We start from the raw sequence: 26,517 nt of genomic DNA, 5'->3' as shown, positions 1-26,517 counted from the left end.
TATGCGATGTTATATCAATTATATCTCAATAAAGCTGGAAAAAAATATTTGTGATGGTAAATTTTATTATGTTTTTTACCACAATAATAAAAAGTGACAACGGCTAAAAGTACAGTTGTACTGTTGATGACTAATGTACCTAGATGCCAGTTAACAGTTTCTTGATTACAGACACAATTTAGAACACTAAAACAAAGGAAAATTGACCTAATGTGAAAGAGAAAGCTAAGTTTCAAAATAAAAATGTTAAGGAGCTTTTAAATCAATATTTCCTATATTTTCCAAAATGACATGCCTTATAAATGTAATAAAATTGTTAATTATAAAAATACGTGTCTCCAACTCCTCAAGTTTACATTATATCACTTAAGTTTGGTTTTGTATAATTAGAATGTTAGAATCAAATTAATCATTTCTTAAAGAAACTTACCTTCTTAGCTTCTATTGACACTATCCGATTAAGAAATTTCATCATAATTGTTGGTGCCACAGGGTTGAAACTGTCAGTTTTATACAACAAGAAAATGGTTAAATGATTAATTTAAAATACAATGTGTATGTGAACATTTTAAACAGAAATTTAATTCTTACCTAATGTTTGAGATAGCACACTCTTCTTGAATTTCTTTGGGAAACAGTAACCTTTGATTATTATCTCCACTGAGACTGTCAGAGATTATAAATATTAGAGGACATCGACCAATCTGTACATATTTCCTAAAATAACAAAGTATAGCAATGTTGAAATTTAAGCCACTTACCATTTAATTTGGAATTTTAGAAAACTTCACTGAAACTCACCTTAGAACTTCATGTAAAGTATGAGAATCTCGATAAAACTGGTTAGGTAAATCCTATTGAAATTACACAATAAATACTTGTTCAGTTTTATTCCCATGTAAATTTATGTTCAGATTTATATTTACCAAGACAGGAAAAAATGCTGTCTATTCAACATATTGTAGCCAGAACTTTTATAGAAAGAGAATATGAAATAGCTGATATCCTCAACAGTAATGTCCACCAACGGGAAACCCAATTTTCACATTAAATTTCTTAGGGTCACTACTAGTTATAGTATTTTCACAAAGACATCATTTTCCAAATATTAATTTTGCTTTTCTACACTTAAGCCGTTAAATTTCTAAAGTCCATTCACCTATAGCTACTCTATTCAAGTTCACTAAGTAAGTTTTTAAGTTTCTATTATCAAGCCCTTATGTTATATTTTACCACTATTAATACTAAGAGTAAATGTCATTATCACTGAAGATTTACTTGCAACTGTTTACTCTATAGGTACTGCAGATTTCAAAAGTTGTACTTACTTCAACCAGAATTATCTTCTTATCAGTTCTTAGATCATCTCCAAGCATTTGTAGTTTGTTATATTTTGTTGCTCTTAGTAGAAACTCTTTAAAAACTGTTATCTGAGACTGGTAGGGAAATATATGGAAGCTTGATTCTGAAAGGAAACATATTTAACCCTTTTATTGTCAACAATTTATATATATACATCAATATTACACATATGTACATAATATATACATACTAGTGGCCCGGTGCACGAAATTCATGCACATTGAAAGGGAATTAATTAGTGGAATGTAATTTGGACTATCTAACATCAATAATATGTGAGCGTGAGGCAGTCTGTGTTTCTGAAATTCAATGACATGAATTTTAGCTATTACTTTGCCAAATAAATGGAATTTACAGATATCATTTAAGAGAGCATTCAGCTTAATATTAAAAACTCTGGCTACCAAGTCAGGTCTGTTTTCAACTTTTTGCCAGCTTTGTAAATTGTTTGCAATATCTGCCCATTTGGGGTTGCATGTCACGGTTATGAATAAATCAGGCTTGCCATAATTCGTTACAATTGCCATAGCATCCTGATATCACTGCTGCATATTTCTGGGACTATCCTCAAAAGATGATGGAAGGCCCTAACCGGTTTGGCTCAGGGGATAGAGCGTCGGCCTGTGGACTCAAGGGTCCCAGGTTCGATTCCGGTCAAGGGCATGTACCTTGGTTGCAGGCACATACCCGTTAGGGAGTGTGCAGGAGGCAGCTGATTGATGTTTCTCTCTCATCGATGTTTCTAACTCACTATCCCTCTTCCTTCCTCTCTATAAAAAAATTTAATAAAACATATTAAAAAAAAAGATGATGGAAGTATTATCATTTTACCAATCGGCACATTGTCATTTTCAGATCTAGATTTGAGATAATCCATCAAGCCACTATATTTTTCAACTCTCAACTTAGATTGGTTTGCTTTGATGAAATTTATCCAATTGGCCTCCATTTTTGAATATGAATCCACGATAAACTGTTGAGTTAATTTTGTCTAGTATTATTGTCAATTACACTGTTGTCTCTGAGTTTTAATGCAATATCTGTTCCCCAGCCTTGTTTACCATGTGGATAAAGAATAGGATATGTCATTGCATCTAATGTAGGAAACAGGATATTGATTTGTTTCGTTTTAGTGGCATTTGGATTATTGGGATCTGGTTTACAATGAATGAGCGAGTTCCTTTCAAAAGGAGGTTCTCCATCTTCGTTTCTGAGTATGACCGCAACCTCGGTTACATGGGGAGAATTATATCCACCTGGGTCACTGTTATGATCATATTTAATTGCCATTGTTACTTCTGTGGGAGCAATACCTTTTGCTGCTGCTTCAGATTGGGCTTCCTTTTCTACCTCATGTAGCATCTTGTACGATTTTGTTAATTCATTTATTTCATGCATGAGGTTGTTGATGTTGATCATGAGTCTTTCTGAGCACCCTGGTTTTCTGGCATTGTTAATCTTTTACTTGTAGCTTCAGCTGTATCCAAAGTATAGAGGTGAGCAAACTTCTGAGAAACACCATCCGAAGGATGTAAAATTCCAGTATGGTGATAAGCTTGCCCGTGTATTCTAAAACAGTATGGCCCATATCCTGATGGCGACGCAATATTTGCACCCATGGAAGCAAAAGCAAAAGAACTATTTATGGAACGAATATTTTCCATGAAATCTTTACTGTCAGAATCTTCATTTGTCATTAATCTTTTTAAATATGCTGGGTAATTTGGAAAATGTATATCATTTTGACAGACTTTCCCTTTGCTACAACATTGAGTAAATTTCCCATTGGATGGTTTTTCATCAGAGAAATTTAGTGATAGGCAAAATTCACATCCAACAGTCATTCCACCACAACTATGTTCAAGAATTGCATCCTCATGTACTCCATTTTTGCTGAGAAGGCAGTTCCTACCAGTACTGGTAGAACTTGTTGATGACTGCTCTCTAGACATATTTTGTCAAAGCCACTGCCTTCTTTCAACTTCAAAGGTACGTTGGTCTTTAGACATTTTCTGTTGATGACGCTGGTGTTTTTTGGCATCAGAGTGATGTTTTTCCAATAGCTGGTCTTCAGATACATTCGTCGCAGGCGCCACCTTCTTTCAAGATCAGACGCATGCTGCTCTTCAGACATTTTCTGTCGATAACGCCAGTATCTTTTGGCTGCAGAGCTATGTTGTATCAACAGTTGTTCTTTAGACATAGTCCCACTTGTCTATTGTCACGGTCTGAGATGCAGGTGAATGAGAGTCCTGGCTGTCAGGCCGCTGAAAGCTGTCTGACCAACGAATGATTCTGGCTGATTCTGTCGGGGTGGGACTTCCTCCTCCCTGCTGTCAGTTTCCACAGTTGTGATAAGGAAGCTGGGGTGACAGAGGGAGCCACACCTTCCAAGCCGCCCTCTCTCTCGCTGTGCTCTATGTCCAGCGGCCTCCTGCTCTGCCAAGTCCTCCAAACCTCCCACTCTCCTGCTCTGCTCTCTGCTGGTGAAGGTCCCGGGAGCCCACAGGCATGGCTAGGAGGGCGCTTGACACCTGCATATGCAAATTAACCCACCATCTTTGTCAGGTTAATTTGCATACTCTCTCCCGATTAGGTGGTGGGCATGGCTTGTGGGCATCGTGGAGAGACGGTCAATTTGCATCTTTCCCTTTTATTAGTATAGATACATTAATGAGTACATTTACATATGCAAGAACAGCTCACAATACTATACAGTGGGTCCTCGGGTTACCGTTGAAGATCCATTCCTACGGTGCAACTTAACACAATTTTCGCCCTAAGTTGGAACCCACCTACATAAGCACTTACATCATTCACATGAAGCACATACACAACAGTAATGAAGTGAAAACAGTAAAAAAAATTTAAAAGAAAGATAACAATTCCTGACCTTTACTTGTGGTAAATAATGAAAAACATAACGCACATATGTATATACGTCGAAATGATGGAACATTTTTTTTAATAAATAATGGGAGATGGCGATGTAACCACGAAACGACGTACGTCAGGTCTGACGTAACCCAAGGACTGTCTGTAGACTGTTTTCTTTCTTTCTTTCTTCTTTTTTTTCTTCAATATATTTTATTGATTTTTTACAGAGAGGAAGGGAGAGAGATAGTTAGAAACGATGAGAGAGAAACATTGATCAGCTGCCTCCTGCACACCTCCCACTGGGGATGTGCCTGCAACCAAGGTGCATGCCCTTGACCGGAATCGAACCTGGGACCTTTCAGTCCGCGGGCCGACGCTCTATCCACTGAGCCGAACTGGTTATGGCTGTAGACTGTTTTCTAATTAGGCAAAACTGTTCAAATTTAAGATGGAATACTCATTTCAAAAGACAAGAGTTGCTGAAGCTGGTTTAGCTCAGTGGGTAGAGCGTCGGCCTGCGGACTGGGAGGTCCCAGGTTCAATTCTGGTCAAGGGCATGTACCTGGGTTGCGGGCACATCCCGGGTGGGAGATGTGCAGGAGGCAGCTGATCGATGTTTCTCTCTCATCGACGTTTCTGACTATCTCTCTCCCTTCCTCTCTGTAAAAAATCAATACAATATATATATTAAAAAAAAAAAGAAAAAAGACAAGAGTCATCATGATACCACGTGCGGGCGCGCACATACGGTGCAATTGAAACTTCGTGGCCCATGCGCAGAAGTTGGTATTTTGCGGAAGAGCCACACTCAAGGGGCCAAAGAGCCACATGTGGCTCGCGAGCCACAGTTTGCTGACCACTGGCCTAGGAGATTTCGCTACCCCTAGTTTAGTTATAGTAACAATAAGAAAAACTATGAACGTTAAAAATGATTGTGCTGGAGTACCTAAACATACATGTAAATTTATTATGTAGCACATCTTTAAATTGGTATCATTATTTTTGGATGTTTGTCTTAAGGCCTCCTTCCCAATTCCAAAGATAATCTTTGACTTATGCTTTGATTTGATTTGATTCTCACAGGTATGATTTAAGTTCTCTCCTCTTGTTTGGAGACAAGTTCTTTTAATACATCTTTTTAAAAATATGTATATTTTTATTGATTTCAGAGAGGAAGGGAGAGGGAGATAAAAACATCAATGATAAGAGAGAATCATTGATCAGCTGCCTCCTGCATGCCCCCTACTGGGTATTGAGCCCTCAACCAAGAAAGAGGTCACAGTTGGATTCCAAGTCAGGGCATATGCTGGGGTTGTGGGCACAATCCCCCGAGTGTGGGGTGTGCAGGAGCCAGCCGATCAATGATTCTCTCTCATCACTAATGTTCGTCTCTCTCTCCCTCCTCCTTCCTCTCTGAAATCATAACAATATATAAAAGGAAATACGTAAAAAGGAATCCTACCCTCCTCTAGTGGAGACGCCATTCCTTTCCTTCTCTTGAGATTATTTCTCTCTGTAAATGGGGAAGTATGGGAGAAAATGCACTCATACAGTTTCATTTGATTGCTACTCTGACTTTGTAAAGCAGTTGGTAGTGGTTAGATGCCAATCTAGGAGAGGCAATATACACCTTGTTCTCAAAAACATGTACCAAAAAGGATCTTAGGAATCTTAAGGATATATACTGTTAGGAAGTTTGTTTCAAATGTCTGTTTAGGACAGACTTTTCCCAGTACTTCCATTACCTTCACAGCAAACCTTACCATAATTAAATATCTCCTTGAAGTCATCTTTTAGGAAGTCTGATAAAACTGGATTAATCCACTCTTGTACTTGAATACCAAGCTCCTTTGAAAGTATTTTTATAGTTGTTGTTTTTCCACACCCAGGAGGCCCTGTTATTAATAAAATAGATCCACCCTAAAACCAAACACAAACATAAAGATTCACTGAAATGCTAGAATGTTTGAATTTTCTTTCTAAATATTAATTCTGTAAGTATTTACTGACTATCTAGTATAAGCAGACTATATTTCACAATAATGCTAGCTGCAATAAACCAGCTTTAGATAAAATAAGATAAATTTATTTCCTGGACTTTAAGTGTAGCTTCTGGTAATGCTTCACTTTTTGCATTTATGCCCCTCCCACGGACTACTTTGGTAGCCAAATTAAAACAACTAAACTTCAACTAAATTAAGGAGGTAACATCTGAAACAAACATTTTTAGAGGTTACCTAAACTTATAAAATTCAATCTTAATACAGAACTCTTTGGATTATATACTTCAATATTACACAAATACTAAATATTCTAATGGGAAGACCTCAGTTTGTACATCAGATTTTTAAAGAAATGTATACTAAGAAACATATTTAGAAGAAAGGACTCTAAAGAAAGACTAGAGATAATAGGTCCCAGGAATATTCCCTCATACAGTAAATCTGATTTAAAAAATTATTTCCTTTAATTTCAACTTTGAGATGAAGTAGTTAATGTTTCAAGTTGCCTCTAATGGAAACAGGTCCTCTTTTGAATCATGGTCTTTTCTATTTGGCTTTCGTATCTAAATCTTTGGTATAGTGTTAAAATTACACAAACAGCCCGGCCAGAGTGGCTCAGTGGTTGAGCATCAACCTTGGTCAGGGCACATGCTCGGGTTGCAGGCTTAATACCCAGTGGGGGGCATGCAAGAGGCAGCTGATCATGATGTTTCTCTCATTGATGTTTCTCTCTTTCTATCCTTCTTCCTTCCTCTCTCTCTAAAAGTCAATAAAATATTAAAATAAAATAAAATCAAGAGACACAAAAACACACCACAGAACCAGACATATTTTCTGATATGATGCAATATAAAATAACACAACTTATAAAGTATTCTTACAAAACTTCGAATCCATGTATTAATCTACCATTCTATTTTTATGTTTGAGGAATTTCTAGATTAGAAAAGCTTACAAAGAGAGAGAGAGAGAATATTCTAGCTTGGGGGCTGAGAGTATTTGTGGTATTAGGAAGTGAAACAAAAAACATCAGTATAAATGGATGATGACTGTTTTAGGCTATATTTAGTACCAAAACTAATATGTAATTTGCCTGCTTGCTTCAATGTGAGAATATCTTACGTGCTAAATATACCAGCACCTGAATTGGTTTATTGTGCTTTATGTTGATGCCAGGACATAAGAGGGGAAAAGAGGTTAAGTACAGGGAAAGTCAATCTCAGATTCTTTTAGTGAGGCCAGAAGCAGTAAGGTCAGAAAGCTTTCTATAGCTAGTGATCTGGATTTATTTGAATAAATCATCATAAAAGTTTAACTTCTTAAAGCCACCTATAAGACAGAGAAACATTTGGTGTTAAATACTTAAAATATATTTTTTATTTAATTACCTGTTTTGATTGCCTTTCTAAGACTTCAGCTTTTAACCATGTTTCAACTTCTTCAATTTTCTTTTTGTGTACAGCAAGTTCATGCTAAAAATGTCAAGTTTCAAATAAAACATTTTAACTCAAGGACTTTTGGTACATTAGCACAGATTAATCTAAACATTTTAAAAGTAGCACACAATTAACATGATATAGCAATAAAAAAGGTTGATTACATTTAATTTTTCTATCATTATAAAAAAATCTGATCTTAACTGATACCATTATATAAAAATTTGGGGAAGGTTGGAGTTATACAATTTTTTAAAATTCTGTAATACATTTTGGGAAGGGAATAAATAACAACAAAAATCCGATAAATTCTATGTTGGGGTTAAATTTAATCTAAGACAAATTACCAATGGTACAACTTCAGAATAATTTGACAAAATACTGAGCCTTGGGATATCTAAAAAACCTGGAAATCATTATTTTTTTCTAATTCATTTAGACTTTATGAGTAATAATCTGAAAATGCACATCCCTTTCCTTCCTGAAATAAAATTATGTTTGCATGCTATTTAGTACCTGAGTTTCTGGTTTGTATTTATCCACCCATGGTTCATTTTCAGACAGACTTTCTTTTGAATTTTCTAGGCCATATATCTGTTCTGAGGAAGACAATGTTCCTCTTTTTCTAGTTGGAAATCTGCTACTTTCTAATGTGGAAGGCACGTTTTTTCTTCTATGACTTGAGTTATTCACACTTAATGATGTGGCAGTATTAGAGATGCTTCTATTCTCTGAAAAATCATCAAATGATGGATCTACCCAATCTGTTACCTGAAGAGAAAAAAAAATCATGTAAATAATATTACATTTTTAGCATCTATTCCCTATAATTGAACCGCTCTGTAAAAAAAAAAAAAATTGGGTATTTGTAACATTTTTTTAAAAAGCTCACAAGTTAGCGCTTTAAATAAAACTGATTCCATATATATTTGTTATTTTTGTACTTTACAATAAGTGCAAATGCATAACTTGTCTACTTGACCATGGTAATGATGAATACTATATAAAGGTATACAGAATACAAACGTAATTTTTTATTAATGTAATCTTCCCAGGATAAAGAGTAGGCTGATTCTTTTAAAACTCATTTGTAGGGCTGAAACCTAAATATTTAAATTACCTATCAAAAAGAAGCAAAAAAAACCAGAGAAATAAAATATTACTTTAACCATGTACAAAGTGAAAATAATAATACTTCTTCCTTAACCAGGTTAACACATAACATTTCATACATCAAAATAATCCCTATTATCTTTAAGACTTTGTGAAGATAATAATCTAAGAATCCTGATACTATAAATAATTTATAATTATGACATGAATATATTCACTCTTTAAAGGGAGAGGTTTAGGAATATTATCAATAGTGGATAAAGAAATGAAAACCTCTGGGAAAATTTTCAGTCATAACTACTTGATTCCTTTCCTCCTCTTCAAAAGACTGTCACTATTACTTCAATTTTGGCCACTTTCATATATAGTCCAGAGTACATTAAAAAAATATCTCTTATTAGTATAGTAATTCTTTTGATAGCAATTCTGATCTACATGTTAGTTATACATTTTATAGTTTTATTTCTTACATAAATGTGGACTCCCGTTTACTCAAGAAAAGAGGAGAAAAGGCCAAGTAACATAATTCATTTAAGATCAAAGATAAATCAGGCGTGGCCTGTATGGCTCAGTGGTTGAGCAGTGACCTATGAGCCAGGAGGTCACGGCTGAATTCCTGGTCAGGGCACGTGCCCTGGTTGCGGCTCATCCCCAGGAGGGGGCGTGCAGGAGGCAGCTGATCAATGATTCTCACCACTGATGTCTCTCTCTCTCTCCCTTCCTGAAATGAATAAAAATGTATTTTTTTAAAAAGATAAATCAGACCAAACACTAGGAAAATAGCTATTCTGCATATGAGTATCATATTGTCTGACCTTCATCTACTCTACCTTCTAACTCTGCTGAGAACTAGCTCACTGAACCATATGATTTCTAAGAGGCAGGGCCTGTTGTTAAACTTTAACATCAACTACAACTCATGTTTATTTTCTTCTACTGCTCTCTCATTCTAGAATGGTTAGTCTTTTCTTTGTGACTGGGATTATAATTTTTTTTCTTCAAAATTAAGGTTGTACTTTCAGTGTCCAGTTGTTTCACAACTTATTAGACTTTTTAGATCACTAATTACAACAGATACTGAGCACCATCACATTGATAAAGTAATAAATCACTGAGAACATGTACAAAAAATGTAATTATTTTTGGGCAATTATTACATGACCATTTCAGTGTAGCATACCTTTGTGGAAGATACTTTTTGTCTAAGAAAAGCTTTTGACATTATAAACTTTGATAGTTCCCATCCGTAGTGTACAACCGGTAGTACACTGAAGTATATATAATTCACCTAGGGGGGGGGAAATTTATCAATTAAGACAAACTGTGAGAAAGGTAATATATAAGATATAATCAACAGGATATTAAAGTTAAAGCTCAAGACCAGTGAAAGAGAACACAGTATAAACACAGGTGAAGCAAGTATCAAAATGCTAAAATAAAATTTAATTTTAATGACAATAACCTGTGCCAAATAATCTATTTATGGTGTTATACGTGGAAAATATTTCATCCTGGCCAGGTAGCTCAGTTGTCACCATATGCCACGGTTGTGGGTTCCATCCCCTTCAGGGCACATACAAGAATCAACCAATGGCCCTACAGGTGTGGCTCAGTGGTTGAACCTTGACCTAAGAACCTGGATTCCCTACCAGGCACATGCCCTGGTTTGGAGATGGAGCCCCAGTAGGGGGTGTGCAGGAGGCAGCAATCTATGATTCTTTCTCATCATTGATGTTTCTATAGCTCCCTCTCCCTTCCTCTCTGAAATCAATAAAAACATTTTTTTAAAAAGAATCAACCAATGAATGCATAAATAAGTGAAACAAGTCGATGTTTTTCTCCTTTTCTCTCTTTCTAAAAAAAAAAAATCAATAAAAGTATTTCATATGAGCTCAATAATTAAAGAAAACAGAAAAATCATATATGTGTGTACAGACCTTTTGTCATTAAGAAAAACTAGGCAATTTTATTTGTGCAGTTTTTATACAGAAAATGAAAATTTCCCTCATTTTAAATTACAGTTGCAGCTTTTTACTACCAAAATTAAAAAAAAAATACAATGAATTCAAATTTTTCACTTTAGACCAGTGGTTCTCAACCTGTGGGTCGCGACCCCTTTGGGGGTCGAACGACCCTTTCACAGGGGTCGCCTAAGACCATTGGAAAACACATATATAATTACATATTGTTTTTGTGATTAATCACTATGCTTTAATTATGTTCAATTTGTAACAATGAAAATACATCCTGCATATCAGATATTTACATTACGATTCATAACAGTAGCAAAATTACAGTTATGAAGTAGCAACGAAAATAATTTTATGGTTGGGGGCCACCACAACATGAGGAACTGTATTAAAGGGTCGCAGCATTAGGAAGGTTGAGAACCACTGCTTTAGACAGACTTTAAATCTAACTGTAAATTTTTCCTGTAATTGTATTACTTATTTGAACACATTAGGAAATTTTTTGGCAGCACTGTTTTCGGCCTTTCAGAATTCTTCAATACTTATACAAACTAGTAAACCCACCAATTTTTAGTTAGCCAGAAGGAAAGTTTTTTTTAAGGTCTATAAACTTATAAATTGGAAGGTATATTGGACTCTTTTATAGCTGAAGGCACACATTATGTGTGAATACTTCCACACACAAGAAAACAAATTGCACACATACACATACAGATCATTCACGATTACAGAGGTTTTTGCTTTGGAGTTTGAAAGAGGTGCATAGGTGGGGGGAAAAACACCTATTTGAGCAAAGACTGGTATAGTTGGCAGGTCGCGATAAAAGGCGCAGACTGTAGCCGCGGTCAGGACGCTAGTTGTTCTTTGAAAACAAGACTGACAATCACCTCCTTTCCAAAGCAGGTAACTGTCCCTGATGATGCCACGCTCCTGAAATGAGACGTCAGAGGGAGCGGAGACCTTGGAGAATGTTTCTAGCAGCCCCACCACCACCCTACCTACTGCACGGGGGTAAGCAGCTCGGACGGCCGCGCAACGTCCGGCTGCTACCGGCGGAGCGCCGACACGGGCTCGCGCGCCCCGGCTCCGGGCCAGCGGTCCGCACCCCCCACCCCTCTGATCTCCCAGTGGGATGGGCAGGTCCGGAAGGGAAGCGATGAGAACCCGGGAAGGCGTGAAGGCAGAGATGGACGCGCGTCCCTAGGACATACACACACCGCAGCCGCAGCCGCGGCGGCCTTACTTGCCGGGAGCTGCATGCCCTCGTGGGCGGAGAGGAGCGAGGAGCGCAGGCTCTACTCCAGGTGGAAGGGCAGCCTCCCGGCCCTACCAGGGCTCAGCGCCGAGTCCCTCCGAGGCCCCGCCTCCCGGGGCCTTCCGGACCGGTCGGCGCTTCCGCGACACAGCCCGAAGGGCGGGGGCCCAGAGGAGGGAGAGCCTTAGGCGGCCAGAGCACTGCCTGACTCAAATCACGGTTCTCCCCCTATTTCCCTGCCGCGAACCCTGCGATGACAGCGTGTCATAAAGGGCCAAGTAACCCATGGTCGGTGACTGGACGGCGGAGATGGGTCACCAGCGCCGCGCAGGGTCGCGGTGACTCCGGGGCCATGGGCGCTGGCCGCCGCCGCCCCTTCCGGCTCCTCCCTGTTGTGCTTAGGGCCCTCGTGCCGAGGTTCCAGAGCCTTCGCGTTGAGGACCATGTTGCTTCCGAACATTCTGCTCACGGGTCAGGCCGCGCGCAGGGAGGGGCTGGCCGGCGGGGCAGGCGACGCCGGGCGCCTGCGGCTCGGGGCGGCCGGCGGGGGAGCGCTCAGTGTGCCGTTTCCACGCTGGTCGAGGGCCGTCTGGGGTGGCAGTGGTCGGGCCCTCGCGACTTTGCGGGGCGGGGGGCGGGGAGCCTCACTCCTGGTGGCCCCAGGCTGCTCGGTGAGGTGGGGCGAGGTAAACCCACCAGCTCCCCTTCCTGGCAAGCTGCCTGTTTTTCTGGATCTGGTGTTCGTGTGTGAAATGGATGCTGACATTTTTATTTTCCTGGATTGCCTTTGGCTTGTAGCGAGGTCATGCTGGTGGCTTTGTTGGCGGTGGATGCCTAGTCCTTGGGCCTTCCTGGGCGGTCTTTCATGTTCCCTTTGTATCGGAGAGGCAGCTTCCGGTGAGAGCCCGGTGTTTGTGGCGTAGGTGATTAATTTGCTGTATATGTCTGCGGAGTTAACATCTTAATTCCCCTTTTTTTTCTTTGAAGAACAGACATCTACCGAATAGACCTGGTCGTTCCTCGTAGGCGGATGCGGTCCGGTCCCCGTAGGGTCCCTTCCGGGCCTTGGGGTCCACGCTCTCAGGGGGCGCCCCCTGTTGTCTGTGGGGGTTCCAAACGGCCGCGGGACGGCTTCAGCTCAGGACCCGTTTATGAAATTGTAGCGGTTACTAGCATGGCAAGGCATTCATGGGAAAATCGAACGGTGTAGATGGCAAAATCGAGGCGCTCTTTGCCGTGAGAAAGCCATCAAGTTCTTATCGTTTAACAAAACAACCTTGTTGGCCACCCACAATTCTGGTCTGTTTCTGAGACTAAACAAATTAATGTTTAGCCTTTAAGATTCTGTAAGGAGAAAATTGTACATCCGAATTGTTTGGTTCTGGTCTTTTTAATAGTAAGCCATACTGTCAGAAACCTGAATGTGCGCGTTTTACTGCAAAGATGGCGAGTGCAGGGTTCAAGCTTGGTGTCTTCTAGTGGACTTGAGGTAAATGTTGTCTTGTATAGAGAGACTTGGTGTATCCGTGCTATCTCGGATTATCATGATTGAGTGTTGTTGTTTCAGTGGCATTAAACCTGCACAGCTGAAAATTATGCCTTTGATTATTTACCTTGAAACACAGTAGATATTAACTTGGTTGAGTTTTAGTCTGGAAATTTCCATGGTGGTGGCAGGCCTTCTGTGCATTGGTGTCAAGAGTGGACCAAGCCCCCATTTCTGATAAAATCAGATAAACCGGGTGAGGTTCTGCCCTCCAGCAGGCTTTGTGTGTGTGACTCACATAGGATGGCTAATTACGAAACTTTTCATGTCCATTGTAAGAATTTTTTTTTTTTAATTGAGAGAGAAAAATACCGATTCGTTGTTCCGCTTGCTTAGGCATTCATTGGTTGATTCTTGTATGTGCCCTGACCGGAGATGGACCCCAAACCTTGGCATGTGGGACGGTGCTCGAACCAACTGAGCTGCCTGGCCAGGGCCTCAGTTGTTCAGAATGTTAAGAGGGGCAGATAGGTGGGAAAGTCTAGCAAGAGTTTCATGAGCAATGTTTTCTGTGGCTGTCTTACAGGTACACCAGGGGTTGGGAAAACCACACTAGGCAAAGAACTTGCCGCAAGATCGGGACTGAAATACGTTAATGTGGGTGATTTAGCTCGAGAAGGTAAGGGACATTTTGGTGTTAAATTTGTTTTTAAAAAGAGAGAAATAATAGAGTATTAGTACTGTTCTGTGAGAACAGACAAAAAGCAGAGAAAGATAGCTATTAAGGAATTGATATTCTTTTTAAAATTGAAATGATTATTAAGTGTCTAAAGCTGTGTCTCGGTTACTTTGTTACATTGCCTCCCCCACAATTTCCTGGCAGTTCTTATAGATAATAATTGGGAAGGTCATGAAGAGATTGATTGGACTTAGGATAGGTAGAATCTGAATGTAAGGAAGAGGAAGAATGTTTTTTAGTTTTTAATATATTTTTATAATTGATTTCAGAGAGGAAGTGAGAGGGAGAGAGAGAGAGAAATGTCAATGATGAGAGAATCATTGATCAGCTGCCTCCTGCACATCCCCAGCTGGGGATCAAGCCCACAACCCCGCCCCATGTGCCTGACTGGGAATGGAGCCGTGATCTCCTGGTTCCTAGGTTGATGCTCAACAACTGAGCCACTGTCCAGGGCCGAGGGAGAATGTTTTGAGATGGGTGAACACATAAAGGTTGGGGTGGTGCTAAGCATATCTGTGGAGACAGTGATTATATTGATCTCACTGGAAGAAAAGATTATTCCGAACTCAGGCAGTAGGACATGACTGTCCTATGGTATTTGCTTAGAGTAATTTGATAGTTGCTTTTCTACATGAAACTTTACATAAGCTAAAATGATACATGTTTTCACTTATTTTACCCAGTTTCTCTTCAATCTTTGTCACTTTGTTATTCTGTCTTTAACTTTTTATATTCTGTAATGATTAGTACAGGTAGAAACTCAAATAAATTCAAGTAAAGGGAACTTTAAGTATGCCTCATTAAAATTAAAAAGATTTAACATATATCTTTAAAATATATATTTTTAAACACATGACATTTTAAATTTTAAAGTTCCTGACAGTTGCTACTTAAAGTAACTATTTCAGGTTTGATCTAATGTACATATTTTTTTCAAATGATCTAAAGTCTGATCACCGGATATCATGGACTCTGGCAAGATGGCTTCTCCCAAGAGCATGCCGAAAGATGCACAGATGATGGCACAAATCCTGAAGGATATGGGGATTACAGAATATGAGCCAAGAGTTATAAATCAGATGTTGGAGTTTGCCTTCCGATATGTGACCACAATTCTAGATGATGCAAAAATTTATTCAAGCCATGCTAAGAAAGCGACTGTTGATGCAGATGATGTGCGATTGGCAATCCAGTGTCGTGCTGACCAGTCTTTTACTTCTCCTCCCCCGAGAGATTTTTTACTAGATATTGCAAGGCAAAGAAATCAAACCCCATTGCCATTGATCAAGCCATATTCAGGTCCTAGATTGCCACCTGATAGATATTGCTTGACTGCTCCAAACTATAGACTTAAATCTTTACAAAAAAAGGCTTCTACTTCTGCGGGAAGAATAACAGTTCCACGGTTAAGTGTTGGTTCAGTTACTAGTAGACCAAGTACTCCCACACTTGGTACACCAACCCCACAAACCATGTCAGTTTCAACTAAAGTAGGGACTCCAATGTCCCTCACAGGGCAAAGATTTACAGTACAGATGCCCACTTCACAGTCCCCAGCTGTAAAAGCATCGATTCCTGCAACATCATCAGTTCAGAATGTTCTGATTAATCCATCATTAATTGGGTCCAAAAACATTCTTATTACCACTAACATGGTGTCATCACAAAATGCTGCCAGTGAATCAACAAATGCATTGAAAAGAAAACGTGAAGATGATGATGATGATGACGATGATGATGACGACTATGATAATTTGTAATTTAGCCTTGATGCATGTAACATGTATACTTGATCTTGAATCCACTGTACTGAGATTAAACATGCATGCCAGATGTTTTCAAGTTGTGTTTGAGAAAACTTAGTATTTAATGAGTAAATATAGTTATCATAGTTTTTAATTGAGATGTGTATTTTCTTTATTAGAAATCATAATGGTTTTTCATCAGCCTTTAAGAAATAAAGTTGTCATTCATTAATTTGATTGTTGGTACTTTGGCAATTACATTTTTAGAAACAATTTTATTCCTCATTATCACAAACAGGAATAATAGTTGTAACAACTTCAGTTGTTACAGTCTATTACCAATAGTGTGTGATCTCTAGTGGCTTCAGATGTTTAAGTCATTGTATGATCTCTTGTGTATAAGTCACTTTTATGGGCCATTCTCTCAAATTAAAGAAGTATGGCCATGTTTCCTTTTTGGAGAGAACACTTGGTCAGGATTTTTATTCATAGTGAATCCTCATCTGTTTGGATTTATCTTCCTCAATTACCCAAATTCTTCGTAGGTCCTATTTTTCTATCCCTTTGGTTATATTTAAGGACCCTGGTGTATCTCCCAGTATCTCTCCAGTTTTTTTTTTTTCCATTATCCCTTTTGCAGGTCAGTTCATTCTTGCTTACCATAGTTTGATATAAGTCACTATCATGCGCATATATATATTTTAATCCTCATCCAAGGACATGCTTTTATTGATTTTAAAGCAAGAGAGAAACATCTATATGAGAAGGAAACATTGATCAGCTGCCTCTCACATGTCTCCGGACCCGGGATCAAACCTGCAACCTGGGTATGTGCCTTGACTGGGAATTGAATCCACAGCCCTTCAGCATACAGACCAATGCTTCAACCAACTGAGCCACACTGGCCAGGGCTACCATGCTCATGTATATACTAGAGGCCCAGTGCACGAAATTCATGCACGGGTAGGGTCCCTAGTGGCTGGCGGCTGATGGCCAGGTACTCCCTCCCTTCCCCTGGCCACCTGTCGCCATCAGGACCTTTCTCCCTTCTCCCTGCCAGTTCTGCCCCCTGGTCGAACTCCCAGAAGAACTCCCGGTTGAGGGGACAATTTGCATACTATGCTTTTATTATATAGGATATTTTTAAAAATATTTTTTTTTATTGATTTCAGAGAGGAAGGAAGAGGGAGAGAGATAGAAACATCAATGATGAGAGAGAATCATTGATTGGCTGCTTCATTCATGCTCCCTACCAGGGATCAAACCCGCACCTGGGCATAGACAACCAAAATTGAACCCAGGACCCTTTAGTCCACAGGCTGACACTGTATCCACCGAGCCAAACCGGATAGGGCCATGCTCATATTTTTAATCCAGGTCTGGCATTTAAGTTAGTAAAACTTAGGTCATTATTTAGCTATTGTATCTAGCTTTAAGTTTCCATTTTACACCTATATGAAATCTAGTTTTGTTTCTTTGCCTGTTTAACTTTACAGTTTTTGACAAGTGATTTCAGAGTCATATACTGTAGTCATTTTCAGTCATCCAGTTTGATCTCACCTCAATTTAACATTTCTAAACTTAATGAAGTTACTGTATAATCGATCATGAATGGCATTGCAAGGAATAGTAACAGTGGACCATTGTATCATCTCCTACTTGTATTCACATCATTTTAGCCAGTTGTGTATCCACCTAATGGTGTATAGCAAGGGTGGGGAACCTTTCTTCTGCCAAGGGCCATTTGGATATTTATAACATCATTCGCAGGCTGTACAAAATTATCAACTTAAATATAAGCCTGCTAGCCAATCAATGATTCTCATCACTGATGTTTCTATTTCTCCCTTTCCCTTCCTCTCTGAAATCAATAAAAAAATATATTTTTAAAAATAACATTTCATTAACTCACCCTTAATGCCTTGGCAGGGCCAGATCAAATAATTTCTTAGGCCTTATGTGTTCCCCACCCCATATAGTCTCAACCATTCTCTTAGTATTTTTATTGATGAGATGGAATTTGAGCTTAAAGGAAAAGTGTGTTCCCCCTCATATAATGCCAAGGTAAAGGATTTCTTGTCTGACTTGATACGGTGTTGAATGAGGAACTTTGTAAAGTTCTCATAATGTACCAGATTTTTTTCCTCATGCCATTTAAATATACCTAAGAATCTTTTTTTTAATGTTTTTATTGATTTTAGAGAAGGAGAGATAGAAGTATTGATGAAGAGAAACATTAATCAGCTGCCTCCTACATGCCCCTACTGGGAATCGAGCCCACAACCCCAGGCATGTGCCCTGACCAGGAATTGAACCTCTTGGTACATGGGATGACACTCAATCCACTGATTCACATCAGTGGGGCTGTATCTTACTAGAAAATATTCTGAGATACCTAGCCTCCTCATATTTCTCAAATGATGATATATTTTAAGGAAAACAACGCAATCATCTATAAAGCCGTGGTTCTCAGCTAGGGGTGATTTTGCCCTTCAGGGAACTGGGGTTGAGGGAGTTGCTAATTGATATCTAATGAGTAGAGGACAGTGATTCTGCTGAACATCCCACAGTTCACATCTTCCACCCCTGTAAAGAATTGCCAAGTTCAAAATGTCAATAGTATTTGAGGTTGAGAAGTTCTGCTATAAATAAGACTAAAGAAAAAAAATTGTTTTAAACAACTGTCTAAATTGGTGTTTATTACCTCCTAACAATCATGTTGAATTGCTCTATTATAGTTGGCCTTCAATGACATGGGTTTGAATTGCACGGGTCCCTTTATATGAAGATTTTTCAATTGACGTGTGCAATTCAACTCTGGGATTCCATTTATGTGGAGGCCTGGCTAGTTATACATGGATTTTTTACTTTGTGGAAGGTTGGTCCTCCTAATCTCTACATTGTTCAAGGGTCAACTGTAAGAGACCATCTTTATGCCATTTAGAATCCTGGCAGGAAAAATTAGTTGGGAAATGAAGGTTAATAAAACTATTGTGTGACTAAGAATGGTTTTCTTATCCCTGTTCTTCCAGTCTCTCAGATTTCTCCTTGATTTCTCATGTGCAATCACTTAATTACATTTACCAGCATCCTTAATTTTCCTGCCCCCAGTTTATCAGTCTGAAGCCTCTGTTACTAACTCCAGGATGTCTGTAGGTCCAGACAAAGTAATATTATATTGACGTTGGGTTCACCAATTAGAGATTGTAAAACATAGCTGGGCCCTCAACACTTAGAATCTAGTGGTGGCAAACTTGTGTTTATAGGAACCACTAGCTAAAGATTCGCTCACAAAGCCTGCGGTATTTGCTGTCTTGCCCTTTCCAGAAGTTTGTCATCCTCCCTCTGACCTCTTACATATCCCATGTTTTCCTTCCACTGGAAGCCTTTGAAACTAACTTCATTGGCCTCTCCAACACTGTTCTCTGTCAATCTTGGCACCTGATCCTCTCCCTGCCACCATATACCTCTTTCCCTGGTGATTTCACTGCAGCCATCTTGTAGTTCTGCCCCTCCTTCTAGTAATCTCACTCAGGAATAGTCATGCCCTTTTAATGATGACTCTTAAGTTTATAATTAACACTGAAATGTACCATCTGGAAGGTTCCCAGACATCTCTGACTTAGTGTTTAAAAAGCACATGCAGGAGTTATCCCTGACTCTACTTGCTCACTCCTGATTCCTATCCCACACACATACAAACACATGCACACACTACACAGGTCCATTTGACCTTTAAATTTTGATTATGTGAAAAATCCCTGGTATGTGTGGCTCAGTGGTTGAGAGTAGACCTAAGAACTAGGAGGTCATGGTTCAATTCCCTGTCAGGGCACATGCCCAGTGGGCTATATCCCCAGTGATGGGGGAGGAGTGTGAGTGCAGGAGGCAGAGGATCAATGATTTCCTCTCCATTCCTCTCTGAAATCAATAAAAATATTAAAAACAAAATATTAAAAATAAATATATAGCGGGTATGGGTGGGAGGCTGGGAAGAGAACAACCAAAGAACTTGTATGCATATATGCATAACCCATGGACACAGACAATAGGGTGGTGAAGACCTGGGGCAGGGGGTGGGGGGCAGGCTAGAAGAGGTCAATGGAGGGAAAAAGGGGACATCCATAATCCTTTCAACAATAAAAATTTAAATATATGTGTATTATGTATTATAATTTTCAGGTTTTCATTTTATTATAAACTCTATGAGGGAAGGACTGTTTGTTTTTCTGGTTCTTTTCACTATTCTCATTACCCCTAAGTCACTGGCATATTGTGTTTGATAAATGAGTTTTGAAATGAATTCTTGAAAGCTTGTATTACACTATTTTATTCAAGTACAGTATATTACGATTTAGCAAATCCTGCATTTCAGTATTGTTGTATAGACATTAATTCTAAAAGTTAATGTTGCAATAGTTGTCTTTATTTTAGACAGCATATAGTTTAAAATATTTCACTAGTCTTTTAATAGTCAAGGATTTAATCCTGACCAGTGGGCTTTGTTGGAGCATTGTATTGTACACCAAAAGGTGATGGGTTCAACCAACTTCCAGTCAGGGCACCCTGGTTTTGAGTTTGATTCCCCTTTGGGGCACATATAGGAGGCAACGGATCAATGTTTCTCACAATGATGTTTCTCTCTTTTCCTCTCTCTAAAATCAGTAATAAAAAAAAAAAAAACATATGGTTTGGCTCAGTGGATAGAGCGTCGGCCTGCGGACTGAAAGGTCCCAGGTTCGATTCCAGTCAAGGGCATGTACCTTGGTTGTGGGCACATCCCCAGTAGGGGGTGTGCAGGAGGCAGCTGATTGATGTTTCTCTCTCATCAATGTTCCTAACTCTCTATCCCTCTCCCTTCCTCTCTGTAAAAAAATCAATAAAATATAAACACACACACACACAAACATTTCCTTTGGTGAGGATTAAAAATAAAAATAATTTTAAAAGAGTCAAGGATTTAAAATATGAAGGAACCTCAGCCTACTCCAGACTCCCACACAGTACAGGTCAGCTATAGCTATTCTTATATTTTGTGACATGTAAAAAAATACAGTATTATAAAAATAATACGCAGAAAAATTCCCAGTTCTACTAATTTATTTCCATCTTTTGTTTTTCTTTCAATCTTTGTCCCTGTTTCAGATAACAATGAATTCTGCTTTTTATGTTTTACCACTTATAGGCATTTATCATATTGCTACTTAGTCTTACTACATAGTACTTTTAACTACCTTATACTTATTTCTTGAACTTTATTTAATTACATAGCATTTCATCAAGTTAGTGTATCAAGATTTAACTATTGGAACTTTTTTGTTGTTGAACATTTTAAATCACTTTATCACCTACAATCTTTTTCTGATTAGAAATTAAAATGGTCGAGGAAATCCAAATGGGTATGTTTTTCTTTTTAAAGTTATTTTATCCATGACCGGTTTGGCTCAGTGGATAGAGCATCAGCCTGCGGACTGACAGGTCCCAGGTTCGATTCCGGTCAAGGGCATGTACCTTGGTTGCGGACGCGTCCCCAGTGGGGGGTGTGCAGGAGGCAGCTAATCAGTGTTTCTAACTCTCTATCCCTCTCCCTCCCTCTCTGTAAAAAATCAATAAAATATATTTTAAAAAAATTATTTAAAAAATACATTTCTAGAGTTGATTTACTATAAATGTACATATACAACAACAGGCATATGAAGGGTCATTTTAATTTATACCCCTTTAATAGCTGGGAAAGTCCAACATTTTTTTCATGTATTTTTATTCTCCATCCTGTGTGAATTCTTATTCTTCTTATTCTTTGTTAAGCTACTTATTTTTATCTGGATTTTTAAAGTCTTTGTATAACCCATATTTCAGTACTTGATCCTACAAAATATTTCTCCCACTCATTTTTTCTGTTATATTATTTTTCATTAACAGAGATTTAACTTTTTTAAAAAATTTATCTTTATTGATTTCAGAGAGGAAGGGAGAGAGATAGAAACATCAGTGATGAGAGAGGCATCAATAGGCTGCCTCCTGCACACCCCCTACTGGGGATCAGGCCCGCAACCCAGGCATGTGCCTTGACCGGGAATCAAATCTGGGACCCTGCAGTCCGCAGGCCAATGCTCTATCTATTGAGCAAACCAGCCAGGGCTAACATGTTTTAATTAGTCATTTTAGCTCTTCAATCCACCTATTTTAATGGAATAGAGATATAGGTTGTTTGCTAAATTATTAACCAATGTTACCTACACCAAGACAGTTTAATTGTTTAGGCTTACAGAGTTTCTGCCCAAGGAGGCAGAGGCCACATTAGGGTGCTGGAAAGGTGGGCCGCTCCTGTCTCCCCAGTCCACATACCCTCCAGGCAAGACAGAGTTACCACTGCCTCTGGCCTTCCACTGACTCGCTTCAGAACTTAAGCTCATTTTAACCTATTTCAACCCATGCCAAAATATTAAAGGGGAAGAAGTGGGAAGACTGTAGCATGCCCTTAGACATAGCTGGCTAAAAGGACGTTCTTAGCCTGCTTTATTACATACCTCCTAGGGATTCAGGTGAAGGTGCAATTGGTATGTCTCACCTGCTGAAGTAAGACTCACTTGGAAAGCCAGCTTTGATTTGTTGGAATCTTTTTTTTTTAATGAGTTTATTTGAACCAAGCTGATGACATGCTGGAAAGCAAGATCTCAAGTGCTCCCTGGAATGTTCTTCGTCAGATTTAAATCAGCCTTATTTAGACTGCCCATCATTCTTGTTTAGCCTTCTGAAATAAGACATTTAACCCTTGACTTTTGGGGATATTGGAAATCTAGAAGTAAAGATATTGTTCAGGAGCATCTGGATACTCTCTTTCCCCAAACTATGAAGGTGTGACCTCAGTGACAACACGATTCATTTCTGAATTTGAGAACCTGTTTTTAAAAAAGTTTCATATTCTTGGCCAAATAAGTTTGGAACTTAATTTTGTGTTAATGTGTGTGAGATTGTATACCTGCGTCCTCTCTTCCTACCAATATGTAGGTCACCAAAATTAATACTGTTCTCTTCTGATAGCCCTACAAATTTAGAAATAGCTATTATTAATTCTTTAGTTGGTGTCAATTTTGATAACAAACAGTTTCAGATTTGTGGCCATCCAAGTCTCCCTCTAGACCAGCGGTTCTCAACCTGTGGGTTGTGACCCCTTTGGCGGTCGAACGACCCTTTCACAGGGGTCGCCTAAGACCATCCTGCATATCAGATATTTATATTACAATTCATAACAGTAGCAACATTACAGTTATGAAGTAGCAACGAAAATAATTTTATGGTTGGGTCACAACATGAGGAATTGTATTTAAAGGGCCAGAAGGTTGAGAACCACTGCACAAAATTCTAATTCATTAGTATTTTCACAGTATCCATGTGACATCTATTGTCTTAGTGTCCTTCATTGTCTCTAAAAGAGTGATGATATGTTTCCCTTCCTAAAGTCTAGAATTAATTGAATATTGCTGAAAGTTACTTAGAAAATACTACTTTAACAAGCCAATGCAAATCTCTTTCAGGACAGTTATATGATGGCTATGATGAAGAGTATGACTGTCCTATTTTAGATGAAGATAGAGTAAGTATGAATTTTAAAATAAAATACACATTAACAAATTTTAATTGGAAAGTTGACATCAGTTTTTTTAAGGAGCACTCACCCTTTCCCCTCCCGACCTTTCTTATAGGTAGTTGATGAATTAGAAAACCAAATGAGTGAAGGTGGAGTTATTATTGATTACCATGGTTGTGATTTCTTCCCTGAACGCTGGTTTCATATAGTTTTTGTGCTGAAAACAGATAACAGCATATTGTACAAAAGACTTGAAACAAGGTAAGAAAGGGGATACATTGAATTCTTAAAGTATAATATAAACTTCTATTCAGATTCAGAAATTGGCCAATGTAATTATTTGGTCTCTACCAACATTCTGAATGTAAGAGAAAAAGATGCTTACAAAAATACATACAAGTGCATGTATAATACAGGCATTTATGTAACTGAGTGAATACCTCAACTAATAGTTTGATATAAGTGAAATGTACTATGTAGCAACCTTTTTAATATGCTTTTTCCATAATGCAAAACCTTGCTAGGAAAACAGCCAAGCCAATAACGTATTCTTTGCTATTAAATGAACATTACCCAAATTATTATATTTGAGGCCTGGCTGATGTGGCTCATTGTTTGAGTGGCAATCTATGAACCAGGAGGTCATGGTCTGATTCCCGGTCAGGGCACATGCCCAGGTTGCAGGCTCCGTCCCGTTGGAGGGGTGTAGGAGGCAGCCAATCAATGATTCTAATCATTGATGTTTCTGTCTTTCTATCCCTCTCCCTTCCTCTCTGAAATCAATAAAAATATACTTTAAAAATATACATATTTGACTTAGTCCTCCAAGAGAGAGTTACAATCCAGAATAACAAAAAAAAAACAAAACAAAAAACAGAACCATTTTTGAGGAAAACATTTTCCCACTGTCTTCTTTTTTTAAATTTTAAATGTAGCTCAGTTGATTAGAGCATCTTCCCAATACACCAAGGTTGCAGGTTTGATCAGAGCACATAAAAGAATTAACAATAAATGCATAAATAAGTGGAACAACAAATCAATGTTTCCCTCTCTCTCTTTCTCTCTCCCCCATCAATAAAAAAATTTACTGTTTTTTATAAATAGCCAAAGATTAAGGCATGAAAAAACTATGAGAGCTAGTCTTTTTGTTTTTAGCCTTTGAAAAAGTTAAAGTAATTACTGTTTTTAAAAAAGACAGCTCTATTGAGATAAATTCACATACCATACAATTTACCCATTTGAAGTGTACAAGTCAATGGGTTTTAATACATTACAGAGATGTGCATCCATTACTACAACCAATTTTCTTTTTTTTTTTTTAAATATATTTTATAGATTTCAGACAAGGGAGAGGTAGAGAGAGAGACATCAATGATGAGAGAGAATCATTAATTGGCTGCCTCCTGCACGCCCCCTACTGGGGATCGAGCCTGCAACCTGGGCATGTGCCCTTGACCTGAATCGAACCTGGGATCCTTCAGTCCGCAGGGCGATGCTCTATCCACTGAGCCAAACTGACTAGGGCACTACAACCAATTTTCAAAAATGCTCATCACCCCCTACACACAAAAAAGGCATCTTTTCATAAAATTAATCATCTTTTAAGTAGTTTCATTTAATTTTTATTGTTACAAGATTTAACTAATTCAAGTTTGAATTTTCTTTATAATTTTCACTAGCTAATTGATTCGCTAATTTATATACTGCCTAAAGATTACTTGTTTATTTTTTCCATGTCTTTGGAATTTGTAAAGTAGATATACATCTGTGTGATCAAGTACCCAAATTAGTATATAGTATTTCAATCATATGCATTTCATTTTATTATATGCCATCTATTTGTTTCATCTGTCTACATCTTAACTCCTCTAATTCTGTGTAAAATCTAGGACCATATCTATAGACTTCTTATTTACCTCATAGCTCAGAATCTGGCTTGAGATAGATATTTTTGCTAAGTGATTGACATAAAGTCAGGGGGAAATAAATTTCAGACAAACCTAAACATTGGTCTTTAGTTTAATACTCCTGTCAAAGAAGTCCCTCATTATAGGTGCCAGGCTATTTTCTATAGGTAAGGAGACTACAAGAAGTATTTTTGCATGATGTTTCATGTATTCCAAAGTGTCCAGTTTCTGGTATGTTCCTAAAACTCCAATTAATGCCATTTGTTTGCTTATCTTCTCTCTGCTTTCTAGGGGTTATAATGAGAAGAAACTAAAAGATAATGTTCAGTGTGAAATTTTTCAAATTCTTTATGAAGAAGCATTAGCATCCTACAGCGAAGACATAGTGCATCAGCTGCCCAGCAATAAACCAGAAGATCTAGAGAATAATATCAATCAGATATTGAAGTGGATTGAGCAATGGGTCAAAGATCATAGCTCTTGACTTACAAGACTGGCCACTTTATAATCACTCTTAATATTTCTCTGCCCACATCATATAAATTATGCATTTATTAGTAAACCCTTTTTATTAAAATTGTGCTGCAGGACTAGTAGGTGGATAGTATAAAGGTTTATATTTGGGTGTGTTTTTTTCCGTAAGAAAGTATAATGAATATAACTTTATTCACATGTTAAGTGCCCAGCCTGTTTTGTCTTCCACATGGAAAGTATAGTGTCAGTCACTGGTGACTGACTGGGCGCTTAACGCGTTAAAGATTGAGAATAAAAACTGTCATTGTTTAATGCTTCAATTGCTAAAGTATAAATAAACCTGACCAAATGTGTGGGAGGATATTGTTTAAGTTTATTAAAAAAGAAAATGAACATGATCTTGTAAAATAAAATCTAAATATAAAGCACCAGAGTTTCCATTTTTTATGTATTCCCTTTTAAGGAAAGGAGGGGTGGACATACTTATCTATATATATAAAAGCCTAATATGCTAAGTGTCCAACCCATCGGTCAACCGCTCAACCAGTCACTATGACAT

The 26,517-nt window shown here is 38.3% G+C and overlaps 3 protein-coding genes across 16 annotated transcripts in view; 2 read left to right on the top strand and 1 right to left on the bottom strand.

Annotated features, from left to right (window-relative positions):
* RAD17 (RAD17 checkpoint clamp loader component) overlaps positions 1–12,174 on the bottom strand; it is a 28,663-nt gene extending 16,489 nt beyond the window's left edge. For 5 of the 9 annotated variants that reach the window (XR_004967777.1, XR_004967778.1, XR_004967779.1 and 2 more), the window contains exons 1-9: positions 12,009–12,174; positions 9,972–10,079; positions 8,195–8,449; positions 7,631–7,714; positions 6,003–6,159; positions 1,329–1,465; positions 802–854; positions 592–717; positions 431–500 (exon numbers count right to left, since the gene is read on the bottom strand). Coding sequence is in view for 6 of the 9 variants with exons in the window: in XM_036310785.1 (XP_036166678.1) it covers positions 431–500; positions 592–717; positions 802–854; positions 1,329–1,465; positions 6,003–6,159; positions 7,631–7,714; positions 8,195–8,449; positions 9,972–10,079; positions 12,009–12,020 (1,002 nt within the window). In the remaining 3 variants the exon portion in view is untranslated. Of the gene's footprint in view, positions 1–430; positions 501–591; positions 718–801; positions 855–1,328; positions 1,466–6,002; positions 6,160–7,630; positions 7,715–8,194; positions 8,450–9,971; positions 10,080–11,543; positions 11,564–11,648; positions 11,783–12,004 lie in introns of those variants that run through there. The other 4 variants (XM_036310789.1, XM_036310787.1, XM_036310786.1 and 1 more) reach the window with 4 other exon arrangements.
* Positions 11,660–26,386, top strand: AK6 (adenylate kinase 6). Of its 6 annotated transcripts, none has more exons than XM_036310801.1 (5): positions 11,663–11,772; positions 14,089–14,181; positions 23,525–23,583; positions 23,693–23,838; positions 25,776–26,386. In XM_036310801.1, exons 1-5 carry the CDS (start codon positions 11,697–11,699, stop codon positions 25,966–25,968), a joined length of 567 nt encoding a protein of 188 aa, XP_036166694.1. In that variant the 5' UTR covers positions 11,663–11,696; the 3' UTR covers positions 25,969–26,386. The 6 variants fall into 6 exon arrangements, with proteins under 6 accessions (XP_036166697.1, XP_036166694.1, XP_036166696.1 ...); XM_036310803.1 differs by lacking the exon at positions 11,663–11,772 and adding an exon at positions 12,357–12,487; XM_036310800.1 differs by lacking the exon at positions 11,663–11,772 and adding an exon at positions 12,738–12,913.
* On the top strand, positions 12,445–16,135 carry TAF9 (TATA-box binding protein associated factor 9). The gene is made up of 3 exons (XM_036310799.1): positions 12,445–12,487; positions 14,089–14,181; positions 15,190–16,135. Exon 3 carries the CDS (start codon positions 15,207–15,209, stop codon positions 15,999–16,001), a length of 795 nt encoding a protein of 264 aa, XP_036166692.1. The 5' UTR covers positions 12,445–12,487; positions 14,089–14,181; positions 15,190–15,206; the 3' UTR covers positions 16,002–16,135.
* Positions 26,387–26,517: the final 131 nt, after the last annotated feature.

This window comes from Myotis myotis, unplaced genomic scaffold (assembly GCF_014108235.1).
Source record: "Myotis myotis isolate mMyoMyo1 unplaced genomic scaffold, mMyoMyo1.p scaffold_m19_p_5, whole genome shotgun sequence".
NCBI classification, from domain to species: Eukaryota; Metazoa; Chordata; class Mammalia; order Chiroptera; family Vespertilionidae; genus Myotis; species Myotis myotis.
The sequence above is the reverse complement of the archived record's forward strand: the minus strand, read 5'-3'. Positions and strand labels throughout refer to the sequence as shown.

What these genes read in the sequence shown, in the direction of transcription:
- TAF9 (XM_036310799.1), top strand. Translation starts at nt 15,207, where the DNA reads ATGGACTCTGGCAAGATGGCTTCTCCCAAGAGCATGCCGAAAGATGCA.
- AK6 (XM_036310800.1), top strand. Translation starts at nt 12,769, where the DNA reads ATGGATGCTGACATTTTTATTTTCCTGGATTGCCTTTGGCTTGTAGCG. An exon ending in CTATTTTAGATGAAGATAGA is followed by an intron (nt 23,584 to 23,692) that starts GTAAGTATGAAT and finishes CCTTTCTTATAG; the next exon opens with GTAGTTGATGAATTAGAAAA. An exon ending in TACAAAAGACTTGAAACAAG is followed by an intron (nt 23,839 to 25,775) that starts GTAAGAAAGGGG and finishes TCTGCTTTCTAG; the next exon opens with GGGTTATAATGAGAAGAAAC.